This window comes from Oncorhynchus gorbuscha, linkage group LG18, assembly GCF_021184085.1.
Source record: "Oncorhynchus gorbuscha isolate QuinsamMale2020 ecotype Even-year linkage group LG18, OgorEven_v1.0, whole genome shotgun sequence".
In the NCBI taxonomy this organism is placed as follows: domain Eukaryota; kingdom Metazoa; phylum Chordata; class Actinopteri; order Salmoniformes; family Salmonidae; genus Oncorhynchus; species Oncorhynchus gorbuscha.
In genome coordinates, this window is record NC_060190.1 from 34,347,856 (window position 1) to 34,363,383 (window position 15,528).

The window sequence follows — 15,528 nt, forward strand, 5'->3', positions numbered from 1 at the left end:
CCTCGGACATCTTTCCAGAGCTTCGACTTTCCGAATTGAAGATTTACCGAGGTAATGATATGGCCTCGTGTTCCGAGTTCCCAGTTGTCGTGAAAGCACCATAAAGAGTTTACCTGGAGATTACGTCAGAAAAGCAATTCCATTAACTGACTTTCCATGAGTGGCGCACATACTACAGTACATGTTATTATTGTCATTATGGAGAAAATGCGTGAGGGGAAGACTGTAAACCATGCATTTCAATTCCACTTTTCAGACCTGAAACCGTTTTCAATTGAGTGTCGAATGAAATCGACTTCTCAAATGAATAATAGTAATAATTTTCTTTATTCCCGCTAACTGCCTATTGTCAAACCAAATTAATCGGATTTTTTTTAAAGTGTCCCCACTCAAGATGAATTATTGCAAGCACATTAATGATATCCTAGCTATATGATTCTACATTTTAACCATTCACGAATGTGTAAATCGAATAAGCAAAGATTTTCTATTTAATAATATGTTGAGTCTTGGTGGAGGGGGGTCTGAACGAGTTTACAGTGAATTATGACGACCGGAGAGGACCTTGCGTAGGTTTTAGTGGTTGGTTACAGAGGGGGTGGAGTGTAAACGTGCGATAAAGGTAGATTGATCGGACAAGTTGCTTGTATTTGGTCAGTGACTGGAGTGAAATAAGTAGCCAGCAATACAAGTTCAGCACTATCAAGGCGATAAAGTTGGCAACGTGGACTTTGTGGAAATAGGACCTTCAAAAGAACTCACTACTGTATGCCAGTTAACAATACACTTTGTTGAAGAAACGGTCAATAAGAAACATGCACAAAGTGTGCCTCGTTTTGTTTTTATTTGCTTCCGTCTACTCCGAGTCGGTAAGTAATATGCACTGGTTAATAATGTAACTTTTACCGTAGACATTAACTAGCTTGCGCAATACTCACTAACTGTGGGGGGGGCGGCGGCGTTAGCTTTACTACTTATGTTGGTTTAAGCCAGGACGTTGCTGTGATTGCTAATCTGTTAACTAGCTCGCCTACTGTTAGCCACTGGAACATTTAGTTAGCTGGCAGCACTTCATCTTGGCCAGTGTTTAAGACATGGCTAATGTAATGGCTATTGCGGTACAGATTTACTAAACCTGAATGTTTACAAAGTACTTTTTGTTTAACGTTAACAAACTACACATTTAGCAGTGTTTGTTTAGCTAGCCAGTTAGCTACCTATTGTATTTGTCAACACGACGTTAGCTTGGCCAGTGGAGTCACATTTTTAAAATGCAAAATACTTTTCTAAAATTAGCTTAGGCATACGGTTTGAGGCCCCCGGCCTCCCATCCGATAAGAAAAAGCAATGGCGTTTTAATTGTGGTAACTAGCAATAACTTGTTCTAGCTAGATTAAATTGTTTGGGAGGTGGAGTGTTTTTCATGCAAGTAACTAATCAAGCACTTGGGGTTCAGAAGGCTAACTATGAAATTAGATTTTTGAAATAGTTAACCTAAATACCAGTTAGAATATTTTATCTCGGGACACTGACTTTTTACCGGTCTCGTTAAACATGGCACAACATTTTATGTTGTTTAGCCTAGTTCTCAATTCAGTGTGCCTAATGCAGTTTCGTGCAGTTGGTTTGGAAATGGATATAAATCAAACCTGCCCATGCCAGGATTTAGGTATACCTCAATGTGCTATTTTATGTAATCTGTTGACAAAACACCTGAATGGCATGACTGCATACTGTTATGCCATCTTATTTGGAAATAATTGCCATGTGCAGATGTCCATGCAGTGGGAAGTGGGCTAAAATGGAATGGTAATAGGCTATCTAAATGCCACCCAGAGAGAGACCCGCTTGGCAATATGCTAATGTAGTGCTCTGCACCCTGAGGATAGGTGCTCATTGCAGATGGTCCCCAGATCCTTGTCTTCTGAATACAGAGATTGCTACTGACCTTGGTCTGGTATGATTTACTCTCCACCTCATTGTCCATAACTAACTACTGTGCAAAAGTTTGGCTTCAATTAGAAATTTCTTTGTTTGAAAGAACCTTTTTTTTTTAGCTTTAAAATAGCAAATTGATCAGGAAGTGTAGACATGTAATGTTGTAAATTACTATTGTACCTAGAAACAGCTTTTTTTGTATAGATATTTTTTAAATGGAATATCTACATAAGCGTACAAGCCCATTATCAGCAACCATCACTCCTGTGTAGGGTTGCACATTTTGGGGAATATTCAGAAGTGGGAATTAATGGGAATATATGCAAATTAATACTTTAAATGTAGATGTTTTTTGCATTGATATTTATCATAGGTGGGACAAACATACATTTTACTTTATCAAAAGTAGACATAATTGCAAATTATGAAATCCTTCCAATAGAAATAAAATAACATTTAGTTATGATTTGAACTATAATTGAGTTGACTCTTCACATGGGATGATTTCACTGAACAAAAGGGAATATTCAATGATCCATCGCATATTTGAACTTTAATTGAGTTGACTCTTCACATGGGATGATTTCACTGAACAAAAGGGAATATTCAATGATCCATCGCATTTCCCAAAAAACGTTTTCAACATACATCTGTAAAATGATAGAGGAAGACCCGGGCTTCCATGTCTTCTCCCTGGAGCTCCTCAATGTCCACCTCTTGAACATCAGACTGAAGCCTCATCTTCACTGTCACTTTCCAATTTTGTTGAGGATGGCTCGCTGTCAGTGTAATGGATGTAAAACGGCTAGCTTAGTTAGCGGTGCGCGCTAAATAGCGTTTCAATCTGTGACGTCACTTGCTCTGAGACTTTGAAGTAGTAGTTCCCCTTTCTCTGCAAGGGCCGTGGCTTTTGTGGAGCGGTGGGTAACGATGCTTCATGCGTGTCAGTTGTTGATGTGTGCAGAGGGTCCCTGGTGCGCACCCGGGTATGGGCGAGGGGACGGTCTGAAGTTCTACTGTTACATCAGGCTCAAAAAGCTTCAAATTTGCCCAGGTGGCAACCAATTTTTCAACCCTTGTATTGGTCAGCCTGTTGTGTTCTTTGGTTTGTGTTCCCAAACAAGGACCAGTTGAGACTGCTGATGTTGGTGGGATTTAGAGGATGATGGAGGCAACCGGGGGAAAGAGCCTCCGATTCAAAGTCCCTTCCACCAGGTGGCTGATGAGATGTTGGCACAACTGCCATGCTCTTGTCATGTCCAGCCCACACATTATCTCAGCCAATTGTGGGAAGGTTTCCGTCTTCTGTGGCTTAACCAACAAGGCTCGTAATTGAACAATTTGTCATATTAACAGATGGCATACAAGTTGAGGCACATGAAGCGCAGATGTTCCCCAAATAATTTCTGCCAAAAAAAAAAACAGTTGAAATGGCTTTCCTGTGAAGTCGTGACTTGTGACATATGCGTAGTTTCCTGAAACGTGTCACACGTGCAGATTTCTCAATTTTGTTCACATTGCTTCCATCCCTGATGGAGTCAACAGAAGTCATAAATAACATTGTGAATCTTCACTTTACTTTGCTGTTCTTCGTCGGAATGCACTCCAGGACTCCTACTTCCACAAGAAATGTTCATTTTGTTCGATTACGTCAATATTTATGTCCAAATATCTTTTTTGTTTGCGTGTTTAGTTCACTACTCCAAAGGCACAATGCGTGAGCGCAAAATCCAGATAAAGTCAAGAGTTCCATTACAGTTTGTAGAAACATGTCAAACAATGATTGTTTACAATCCTTATGGTCTTTTTATAATCTTCAATAATATTTAAACTGAACAATAGCGTATTCATTAGAGGAAAAAGAAGGAATGGCGCGCCTGCGTGACTGCGCAGTAAACAACTGATTGGCCTCAGCCTAGTCCACTTGTTGAAACAGCTCTTATTCAACACCCTTCCACAATAGACTCCTCAAGCAACTTTCTAAGGACCGTTGACATCTGCTGGAAGCCTTGAAGTGCAATCTGGCCCCATAGACACAGCATATTGGATAGCCAATCACTTAAATGAAACTAAACCTCAGATTTCCCACTTCCTGGTTGGATTTGTCTCAGGTTTTCGTCTGCCATATCAGTTCTGTTATACACTGACATTATTTGAACAGTTTTAGAAACTTTTGTGTTTTCTATCCAATACTACCAATTATATGCATATCCTAGCTTCTGGGCCTGAGTAACAGGCAGTTTACTTTGGGTACCTCATTCATCCAAACTTCTGAATACTGCCCCCTAGCCCGATGGAGTTAACTCTACCTACATGTACCTTAACTAACCGGTGCCCCTGCACATTGACTCTGTATCTGTACCGCCTGTATATAGCCTCACTATTGTTATTTTACTGCTTCTCATTAATTAACCATTTTTCGTAACTGCATTGTTGGTTAAGGGCTCCTAAGTAAGCGTTTCACTAGGGCCTGTATTTGGTTTTCATTTCATACAATTTGTTTTGGGTACAGGTGGAGCCATTAAGATCTCTACATGAGTCTCATGCTAGGGTGGGGTATACAAAATCTGAACTTTGATCTCCTTTTCAATGTTTTGTCATTCAGGTCCCTAAATCACTTTCTCACCAGTTCCACCATGGGGAAACAGATGTATGAATGGTTTAGTTCAAATCATCGGGTGCAGCCAAAGTGATTGAAATCAAACTGAATGACCCTATGCTGGTCTATGGTACCTAGATTAAGTCAATACTAGATTCAGGGATTGTTTTAAATTGAATGGATTAACCTCAGTAAGTGTGGTCAATATTTAACTTCTTGGTGACAGGGCAGTATTTTCACGTCCGGATGAAATGCATGCCCAAATTCAACTGCCTGCTACTCATCCCCAGAAGATAAGATATGCCTATTATTAGTAGATTTTGATAGAAAACACTCTGAAGTTTCAAACTGTTTGTGTATAACAGAACTTATTTAGCAGGCGAAACCCTGAGGACAATCCATTAAGATTTTTGTTTTGGGGTCACTCTCTTTTCAATGGGTTTTCATTGGGAATCCAGATTTCTAAGGGACCTTCTTGCAGTTCCTACCGCTTCCACTGGATGTCAACAGTCTTTAGAAATTGTTCGAGGTTTTTCATTTTTTGTAATGAAGTATCCCTGTTCAGAACGAGGGTCACTTGTATTGAACACAGATCATCCGTCTTCAATTTTATCAATTATTTACGTTACATACCTAAAGTTGTATTACCAAAGTAGTTAAATGTTTTTGCATAGTTTACAGGTAACTTGAGATTTTGTAGTCACAAGTTGGAACCGGTGTTTTTCTGGATCAAACGCGCCAAATAAATGGAAATTTTTGGATATATATCAACAGAGTTAATCGAACAAAAGGACCATTTGTGATGTTCATGGGACATATTGGAGTGCCAACAAAAGAAGCTCGTCAAAGGCAAGGCATTAATTATATTTTTATTTCTGCGTTTTGTGTCGCGCCTGCAGGGTTGAAATATGCTACTCTCTCTTTGTTTACTGTTGTGCAATCATCAGATAATGGCATCTTTTGCTTTTGCCGAAAAGCCTTTTTGAAATCTGACCTGTTGGCTGGATTCACAAGTGTAGCTTTAATTTGCTATCTTGCATGTGATTTAATGAAAGTTAGATTTTTATAGTAATTTATTTGAATTTGGAGCTCTGCATTTTCCCTGGCTATTGGCCAGGTGGGACGCTAGCGTACCCCAGAGAGGTTAAGCCTTAACCCCACAATGTAAGATAAATATTGTACCATGCAACAGTGGTTCAGTAGCCATTACATTAGAAGGGATATCTTACGTTGGGTTGTAAAATTCCTTATCTTTAGACTGGAGTTTAATAGGTTACTTCCTTTTGGCCTAATCAATGTCTCTGGAGAAGTGCACTCAGAACAGACATAACATGCTCCATAGGAGGGTCTTGCGCACAATCTGTCAAGGAATTGTAATGCCTTGAATCATCCATTCATTGCATCAACATTGGTCACTTCCCCCAAATGTGACCATTCAGCCCCTTACGATACACTGCATTTACCAAGGAAGTGAGCTAAATCTTCAGAAATGCTAAGAGCAGCACACCATTTATATTAGTTTTAAGCCTGGCTTTAACTGCACTGACACTACTCCCATTTTTTTATGCTTGTTTCAGCCCCACACACACACACGCATAGATGTGGTGTTTCTGTCTGGCTCTATAACCGTTGTAGAGTACGGTTCACACAGTTGGTTTGGAAAAGGTCCATGTGACCGCTTGTGACAGAGCACAAGGTGTGCATAATGAAAGGCAGGGGTCCCTCGGCAGAGATTCTCGTGAGATCAGCCAGCTGCAATACGCATCTGAAATCAGTTTTGGTTCAAGTGGCAGCAGCAGGGGGACAAGGGAGGTTAAGATGTAATTTGGTGTGACCCAAAAGGACACTACATCGTTTTTTTCCCTCCCCTCTTTGAGGACATCAGAATTGTAAGGGTCCCTGAATATGGCATTTACATTGTCTTCTTGATGAGGACAGTGAAATTGCTGGACACATGCCGCAATCTAGGTTAATATGCTGCTTGGTTAAGGATTAGGCTACTGCATTGAACACTGTGCAGCTAACATTCCTAATATGCCCTTCTGAGTAATTGGCTTATGATTTTAAATGAGTCCATCAAATGGCTGAGAAGATGGGAGATTCAAATACTTCCCAATTTGTAAAATGTTCTAGAAAAGTAGCCCCACACACACATAGACTTGTTTCAATGGAACAGATGCTCTGCATTTTGTTAGCAGATGGAGGGATTTTGTTCCCCTGGCCAGTCAGCCCTTGGTAAAGCCATGCTTAGCGACCATGTTAATGTATATGCTCTTCAGGCACCCAGCAGCATTGTTGGGTTCGAAAGACTGAAGACTGCCTTTGGTCTAGTGAAGAGGGGGAGGCATGTTGGGGCTTCAGTAACTCTTTGCTAGTAGGAAATATAAAATGGAGGCATTTTACTTCAGATGAGAGTAGGGTTGCACATTTTGGGGAATATTGAGGTGGAAAATTTCAGTGGGAATTAATATTAATACCATTTTAAATGTAGATATTTTTTGCATTGATATATCCCACAACCACATCATATAGGACAAACAACGTTTTACTTTATCTTAAGTAGACATAATTGCAAATGATTCAATCCTTCCAACCTCGTTGAGGATGGCTCGTTGTCAGGCTCAAAAAGTTTGGAGGATGATGGATGCAACCGGGGGAAAGAGCCTCAGATTCAAAGTCCCTTCCACCAGGTGGCTGATGAGATGTTGGCACAACTGCCATATTGCATCTCCATCCCAAAGCCCTTGCTTGGAAGTGTACTTCGTCAGACTGCCAAGAACCTTGCCCTCATCCAGGCCAAGGTGGCGAGACACGGGAGTGATGACACCATAGGCTTTGTTGATCTCTGCACCAGACAGAATGCTCTTGCCAGCATACTTGGGGTCCAACATGTATGCTGTGGCGTGTATGGCCTTCAAGCATACACGCTGCAAGTTAGATTAAGCAACTCCTTTTGTAAGATATAAATGTTTTTAAAATGAAATGTATGGAAACAGGTGAAGTAATGCTCAGGAGGCTAAAGAAATTTTGCTTGTCACCCAAAACCCTGACAAACTTTTACAGATTCACTATCAATAGAATCCTGGCTCACAGCCTGGTATGGCAACTGCACCGTCCACAACCGCAGGGCTCTCCTGAGGGTGGCACTAACTAGTGAAGAATATGAACAAATGTGCACACGTGGCTACATGCTGTAAACACAGTCCAGTTCAAAGTGAATGGCACAGATTTGCATATAGGTCTAGTGAGTCTTTGCTTGGTTATGGCGCACTGGTTTTTCTAGAGTACGTGCCTGTCAATGCAGTAGAATCCTACTCCAACGCGCTCTGGCTACAATAAAGTCTATAGTTCTGCTTACTAAAAAGTCTTGCATAGTTTTTGTTTCAGGATGTTGTATTGAAAGTGGCTAATTGCGTTGCTTCGATCACAATTCCAACAGTAAAATTAAAGTTTATAGTTTTAACTAATGGGTAAATCTCTAGAAAGTTGACGTTCAATCTCGTGCTTCTCTGTGCGTGCTAATAATTATTTTGCACGGTAGTCCTGGGGGGAGGTGTGCAGCTTGGAGGCAACATTGGATGTGGTATTTTTTTAGAGCCAAGCTAAAATGTGCAGTTTTGTCACAACACATTGCCACAGATGTCCCACGTTTTGAGGGAGTTTGCAATTGGCATGCTGACTGCAGGAATGTCCACAAGGTTGCTAGAGAACTGAATGTTAATTTCTTTAACAGAAGTTACCTCCCAATGTTGTTTTAGAGTATTTTGGCAGTGTGTCCAACTGGCCTCAACTGCAGACTGTGTAACCACTCCACCACAGGACCGCTACACCCATCTTCTTTAACTGTGGGTTTATCAGAGATCAGTCACCCAGACAATTTCTGCAAATTGTTCTTCAACTGTACTGGGCAGATGGCAAACCACATGGCACCATGTGGGTGACTGGTTTGCTGATGTCAATGTTGTGAACAGAATTCCCATGGTGGGGTTCTGGAATGGACGGGCATACGCTACAGACAATGAACACTTGTTTTTTTTTATTGATGGCAATTTTAATGCACAAAGATACTGTGACAAGATCCTGAGGCCCATGTTTCAGCATAACAATGTCACAAGGAAGCTGAAAATGGCCCAGTTCTTCCATGGCCTGCATACTCGGACCTGTCACCCATTGAGCATTTTTGGGTTGCTCTAGATCGACATGTACAAGTGTTCCAGTTCCCGCCAATATCTTGCAACGTCCCACTTCCATTTTGAAGAAGTGGGGCAACATTTCACAGGCTACTAGATGTAGGCTTAGACTTGATGTAGTTCTCCACTGTTGAAAAGTGGTTTTGGGGAGATAGCCATATGCCAGCTAGGATTTGTTTCTACTTGCTGATCTTGGATTAACATCCTGCCTCTTAAGTGCTGTGTTTGTGCCAGCAGGTATGGGAGACTGAGACATGGATGCCCATGAAGACGACCCAAGCTATTTATCATGACGAGCTCATCTCGTCTGGAGACTCCACCAACGGCTCAGACTTTGGCTTCCCCGATGAGGAGCACGACACAATTGACAACGACAACAAGGCGGACGACAATGAGGATTATGACGACTTCTCTGGCTCTGGCGACAGAGGTTGGATTTAGCAAAAAATGACTTTGCTTTTGCTAGCTGATAGAATATAATTGTGTATTCTTTTCTCTACAGTACCAACTATTACAATCAAAAATGACAATACCATGAAATCAAAGGTAAAGTTTCTCATAATTGACTATCATGTTCCAAATGGGAGCCCACAAATTGCTAATGTTTTGTTTCCTCTTTTTAGGTTAATGACTTATAGGCCTAATTCTCACTGCTTTTTGTCCATAGCCTTCTATGAACAAGATTCCAGACCTGAGGCTCAAACCCACAATGAACGAGATTCAATTGGTCCAGAAGAACAATGAAGTGTCAGTATGGGTTTCTCCCAAGCCTGAGGAGCACCCATCGAACGTACTGATGGCCCAGGCAGGGGAGGAGAGCATCTTCAACAAGACTGAGGTCCTAGCAGGTGAGGCAATGGCACTTTTTTTTTTTTGTGCTAGTTCATTTGTTGAATCTGAGTTTATTTAACTTTGAAAAAAGGTATGGAAGTTAAACTTCGCTTCCTCAGAAAAGTGGCTTGATTTGCAGCTCGTCAAATTAAAGCAATGCAAGAATGTTAATTGTAATTCCACTGCGTTTTGTTTCAGCTCTTATTGCTGGTGGAGCAGTGGGGCTGTTCTTTGCTGTCCTCCTCATCCTCCTGCTTGTCTACCACATGAAGAAGAAGGATGAAGGCAGCTACGACCTGGGAAAGAAGCCCATCTACAAGAAGGCTCCCACCACAGAGGTCTACGCATAAAGCCCACCTTCGCCGGGGCCGCTTGCCTCTTGAAAGCAAACCTCTTGTCTGTACAGCCGGGAAGTCCCAGAGGGAGAAACCATCACAAGCAAAAAACTGCTTCTCTTCTACCATGAGTTCTACAATGGTTCATTTAAATAAATACAAAATCGGAAAGAACATTTTATTAACTGTCCATTAATAGGAAGAGGACCATTTCAGCTGCCAAACAATGCAGTGCAAGATATTTTGATGTTTTTTCTTGCCCATGTAAAAACGAAAGTGTACATTCTGCAGCGACACTGCAGCAAAATCTTGACATTTCCCTCCCACCTTCTCTTTAATGACACTAACAAGGTGAATGAGAACGTCACACTCAGTGAGGTGACATGGTACAAATATTGGTACAGCTATTTATTTTCCTCCCCCTCTAACCTTGGTACCCATTCCTGTGTTAATACTGCCATTACAGAAGTCTGTCACTATTGCATTTTATATTTGCAGTGCATTTGTAAAGTATTCATACTGCGTTTTCCACATTTTGTTATACAGCCTTATTCTAAAATGTATTGAATTGGGGGGGGGGGTGTTTCTCCTCAATCTACTACACCTACCACCCCATAATGACAAACCAAAAATAATACTGAAATATCACATTTGCATAAGTAATCAGCACCTTTACTCAGTACTTTGTTGAAGTACCTTTTGGCCGCGACTACAGCCTTGAATCTTCTTGGGTATGACGCTGAAAGCTTGGTGAACTTGTATTTGGAGTTTCTCACATTCTTCTCTGCAGATCCTCTCGAGCTCTCAGATTGGCTGCACAGCTATTTTCAGATCTCCAGAGATGTTCGATTGGGTTCAAGTCCGGGCTCTGGCTAGGCCAGTCAAGGACATTCAGAGGTCCCGAAGCCACTCATGCGTTACCTTGGTGAACCTCCCAGTCTGAGAACCTGTTCCAGAGCGCTCAGGACTTCAAGGATCTTTCCCTTGATCCTGACTAGTCTCCCAGTCCCTGCAGCTGAACATCCCCACAGCATGATCAAATCAAAGTTTATTTGTCACGTGGTATGTAAAGAAATAAAAACAACAGGAAAAATAACCGTAGCTAGTTGGGCTGATTGAGGTAGTATGTAGATATGGTTAAAGTGACTATGCATATGATGAACAGAGTAGCAGTAGCGTAAAACAGTGGGTCGCGGGACACACCGCAGACAGCCAGCCCGGTTAGCCAGTGTGGGGACACTGGTTGGTCGGGCCAATTGAGGTAGTATGTACATGAATGTATAGTTAAAGTGACTATGCATATGTGATAAACAGAGTAGCAGCAGCGTAGAAGGGACACGCGCACACACACGATGTAAATAGTCCGGGTAGCCATTTGGTTACCTGTTCAGGAGTCTTATGGCTTGGGGGTAAAAACTGTTCAAGCCTTTTCCCCTAGACTTGGCACTCTGGTATCACTTGCCATGCGGTAGTAGAGAGAACAGTCTATGACTGGGGTGGCTGGGATCTTTGACAATTTTTAGGACAGCCTGGTGTAGAGGTATTTGATGGCAGGCAGCTTAGCCCCAGTGATGTACTGGGCCGTACGCACTACCCTCTGTAGTGCTCTGCGGTCAGAGGACGAGCAATTGCCGTACCAGGCAGTGATGCAACCAGTGCTCTCGATGTTGCAGCGGTAGACCCTCTTCAGGATCTGAGGACCCATGCCAAATCTTTTTAGTTTCCTGGGGGGAAATGGGCTTTGTCGTGCCCTCTTCAGGACCGTCTTGGTGTGTTTAGACCATTCTAGTTTGTTGGTGATGTGGACACCAAGGAACTTGAAGCTCTCAACCTGCTCCACTATAGCCTCATCGATGATGCTGCCACCACCATGCTTGTCCTTCTGGAAGATTCTCCTATCTCCACAGAGGAGCTCTGTCAGTGACATTCAGGTTCTTGGTCACCACCCTGACCAAGGCCCTTCTCTTCCGATTGTTCAGTTTGGCCGGGCCGGCAGTTATAGGAAGCGTCTTGATGGTTCCAAACTTCTTCCATTTAAAAATGGTGTTCTTGGGGACCTTCAATGCTGCAGAATTTTTTTTTTGGTACCGTTCCCCAGTTCTGTGTCGACACAATCCTATCTCGGGGGTCTGCGGACAATTCCTTCAACCTCATGGCTTGGTTTTTGCTCTGATGTGCACTGTGTGGGGTGTGTTTTCAAATCCTGTCCAGTCAATTGAATTTACCACAAGTGCTCTAATAATTTTGTAGGAATATCTTAAGGAGGATCAATGGAAACAGGATGCACCTGAGCTCAATTTTGAGTCTCCTAGCAAAGAGTCTGAATACTCAAGGTTTTTATATTTTTAGATGGGGGGGGGGGGGGGGCGTATTTTACCCAATTGAGAATACGGCTGTAGAGGGAAAGGCGTCTGAATACTTTCCGTGTTTGTGTGGTATCATGATTGGCTACGTTTTGATTCAAATGTATTTTGTCAAGAACAGATTGTCTGAAGTGAATCCCACATTGATGAAAATAACTTGGTACATGCTACCATGTCACAAGCGGTAGCCAAACTTGATCCTCCAAGGTGTTTTATGATTTAATTTGGACGGTGCACAAATCGGCATGATGTTATTCCTCTCGAACAACTCGCTGTGTGAATACACCCGCATTCCACCCACTCAATTATATCATACATGCATGACTGGTGATCTCATTTTTTTATGTCAGGCCTTATCTCAGTGATGACCATGCTTGTAAACTAAGCTATTTGAACAGGTTATGGTTTATCGCTGTTGACAGAAAACAACAAGACTCGTCACTGCACATGGACGCTTCCAGGGATCTGTAATATAGCCATTTGAATAAATTTTAAACTTGGTACTTAGCCATTTCTTGTCAAATGTTTATTTATAAAATATTTTAAAATGCCAAATAAAAAAATAATCTTCCCAATACTTTCAGGTTAACATTACTGTAAATGTTTGGAATAATTGGTTTCTTCATGCCTAAGAAGCCTAGTGGGAAAGATGTTTTTTTTAAATTACCAATGCTAGTACTAACTGTTTTTAGTAGATTACTTGTTTTAGAAAATTGTATGTCAAATATTTTGTCTTTCAGGTTGGCACTTCCCCTTTCTAAGTTATTTGTATGTGTTAACATTTTTATGTTCACTAGAAGCAGTTTTTTTTTATTTTGTAAGGGTTTGATTTCTTGTAAACAATTTTAAGCCGTTTATGTTTTGTAGAAGGATTGCTATGTAATTGTTCAGGGGAACTGAAATTGAGCCATATCATTTGTATGGGGGAATAAATATGCTGCTTTGTCACAACGAGATGTGATGCTCAATTGAGTGTAGAAGTCAATAAATCATTGATTTCTGCACGCAGGTTCTGATTATATTTGGGACTAAAGCTATTTTTATGCACATGAATGGTTGGCTCAGTCTCTGTATTCCAGAGGTTTTCAATTCTCAATGCTGCACAAAGATTTGTGAGTTTTCCTGTATACATTACTCTTGTTGCTAGGGCAGTTCACCTGTTTTATTAACCCAACAATTTAATAGGAGCTATAACACCAGAGCTTATGGTGTACACAAGGTGTATGTACGTCATTTAGCAGATTCTCTTATCCAGAGCGACATACCCACAACACCGGTGTTGCAAGCACCCTACTGGAACGACTGAGCACCCTGGGATGGCCTGTACCCTGACATAAGACATCCCCAACATGATTATTCCCTGTACTTGTCCTAATGTTTGAGTACAGGACTGGTGTACTGTAGAACACTAGCTGTTTTGAGTCCACTCTTGATGAGATCAGTCTCGCCCCCAAATTGGCACATGCTCTTTCCATCAGCATAGTCTGTAAAGAGACCGCACCATCCTGATACATCAGAGATGGGCAACTGTGAAGGTGTAGAGGGGCTGCAGTTGCTCACGGGTCTCTGGGTAGTGAGGTTTCTTTACAGACTATGCTGCTGGAAAGAGCATGTGCCAATTTAGGTGCGAGACTGATCTCATCAAGAGTGGACTCAATGCATAGTACATAGTGAACCATTTCAATAACCAAAAACACTATGTCCTCTTGACTCGCCTCTTGACAGCAGAAAATTATTTTGTTTGTGTAATTCTACACATTTTGCAATACGATGGAGAGAAATGTTTGTAGTGTTTGATATCGGAGTGAGACTGATTAACAAGATCAATGGGGGGGAGGCCTCACAGATGGTATTTCGACCATGATTACTACGTTTAGATGGCTGGTCGCTAGACTCATTTGCAATCTACGAACATGTAACTGACATAAGAGAAACTGCTGATGCACAACCAAATGTTGAAATTGCACCTTGTGTGTTCTATTATTTTAACAGTCAGTTGAGACCCGACTGAGTTTGGGGGAATTGATACGAGGGCCAGTTGCCCATCCCTGTGATACGACTTGATTTTTTTTTTTGTCACAATCTTTGAGTGTAGGACAGGTGTTGTGAACCTGATGTACTTCCACCGCAGGACAGTAGCTGTTTTACCGTCTATAGATAGACCTAACCTCTGAAACAGCACATGTTCTTACCTTGCTGCTGGGATGGTTTTGTATGACACTCCCAGCACAGCTGACTGTGAGTACTGTGTTGTTGACGCCCAGACAGAATGGGGAAGCATGCTGATACCTGTTTCTGATGCTGTGCTGCGGGGGAAAGCGCTGGTTGAAGATGTTTCATGTAATCACCCTTTCAAATAGTAAGACCATTTAATGAAAATCCTTATTGTGGGATGTTTTCGCAAATAATTCAGGATCGTTCATCTAAAAAATTATCATGCTGCGTTGCTTGGATCGTGTCCCTCTAATTTGGTCATTGCCTCATTCAACCTGTCTGGGTTTCTCGTTTCAGATTTGTTTTGAGAGTTTTGGAACGCACTGCATTCGACTTGGATATTTTGGGGCGGGAAATTTCCAAATGCAATACTGCCAGGCACACTTTGACCAAATCAATCAGGTCTACTCACTGAACCATTATATTAGGATATAATTGTATAAGAGTGTTTCAACATCTTTCCCAAAGTGTTGAACTTGAAACATTGAGGTAGACAGGCTTTGTCTTGACTCAAGTACAGCTTCGTTCTTATTACGTTTCACAAGCTGTTCTTGAATTTTCTCACCCAGGACAGAATTTATTCTGTAAGCTGGTGCTGTCTGATATATGAACAGGAAGTCCGGGATAAAAGATGAGAGCTCCCCCCCAGAGTCAAAGGGCAAATGAAGATGGATTCCAGGAAATTACACTGAAGTTGGAGCTCTTTGTGGGGATTGCATTCTCAAATGAAGTTCAACGGATTCGTAATCTAGGGTCGCCACAGTCGCTCATTGAACTAAACACGATTAGTTTCAATGTAGTCACTCACTGACTGCATTAACTATCTATAGTGAGCTCGTGCCATGGGGTGTCACAGCATACATTTGGAGTTGTGGTTTGCCTCCAGTTCCCATATGCTGTCAGAGCTATTTTGGATTTAGGGTGGTAGTTTCCATGGCAACAACCAACTGTAGTGGGACGAAGGGGATGATACACCAATAGTCCTTTTTTATTTACTTAGAGCTCCAAAAAACATTGGGCAGCAGGTAAGCAGTGCATCAGCTGGTCTAATGGCAATT

At 41.7% G+C, this 15,528-nt stretch overlaps 1 protein-coding gene across 2 annotated transcripts; it reads left to right on the forward strand.

Annotated features, from left to right (window-relative positions):
• The first annotated feature begins 550 nt into the window (after positions 1 to 550).
• Positions 551 to 11,256, forward strand: LOC124003563 (syndecan-4-like). 2 transcript variants are annotated; one of them, XM_046311919.1, is made up of 5 exons: positions 551 to 869; positions 8,962 to 9,157; positions 9,230 to 9,273; positions 9,395 to 9,575; positions 9,757 to 11,256. In XM_046311919.1, the coding sequence occupies exons 1-5, from the start codon at positions 816 to 818 to the stop codon at positions 9,906 to 9,908; spliced, it is 627 nt and encodes a 208-aa protein (XP_046167875.1). In that variant the 5' UTR covers positions 551 to 815; the 3' UTR covers positions 9,909 to 11,256. The 2 variants fall into 2 exon arrangements, with proteins under 2 accessions (XP_046167875.1, XP_046167876.1); XM_046311920.1 differs by having other exon boundaries at positions 556 to 869; positions 8,965 to 9,157.
• Positions 11,257 to 15,528: the final 4,272 nt, after the last annotated feature.

Coding starts and splice junctions, on each gene's coding strand:
- LOC124003563 (XM_046311919.1), top strand. CDS start 816: ATGCACAAAGTGTGCCTCGTTTTGTTTTTATTTGCTTCCGTCTACTCC. Junction 870..8,961: donor CTTCCGTCTACTCCGAGTCG/GTAAGTAATATG, acceptor TGTTTGTGCCAG/CAGGTATGGGAGACTGAGAC. Junction 9,274..9,394: donor ACAATACCATGAAATCAAAG/GTAAAGTTTCTC, acceptor TTTTGTCCATAG/CCTTCTATGAACAAGATTCC.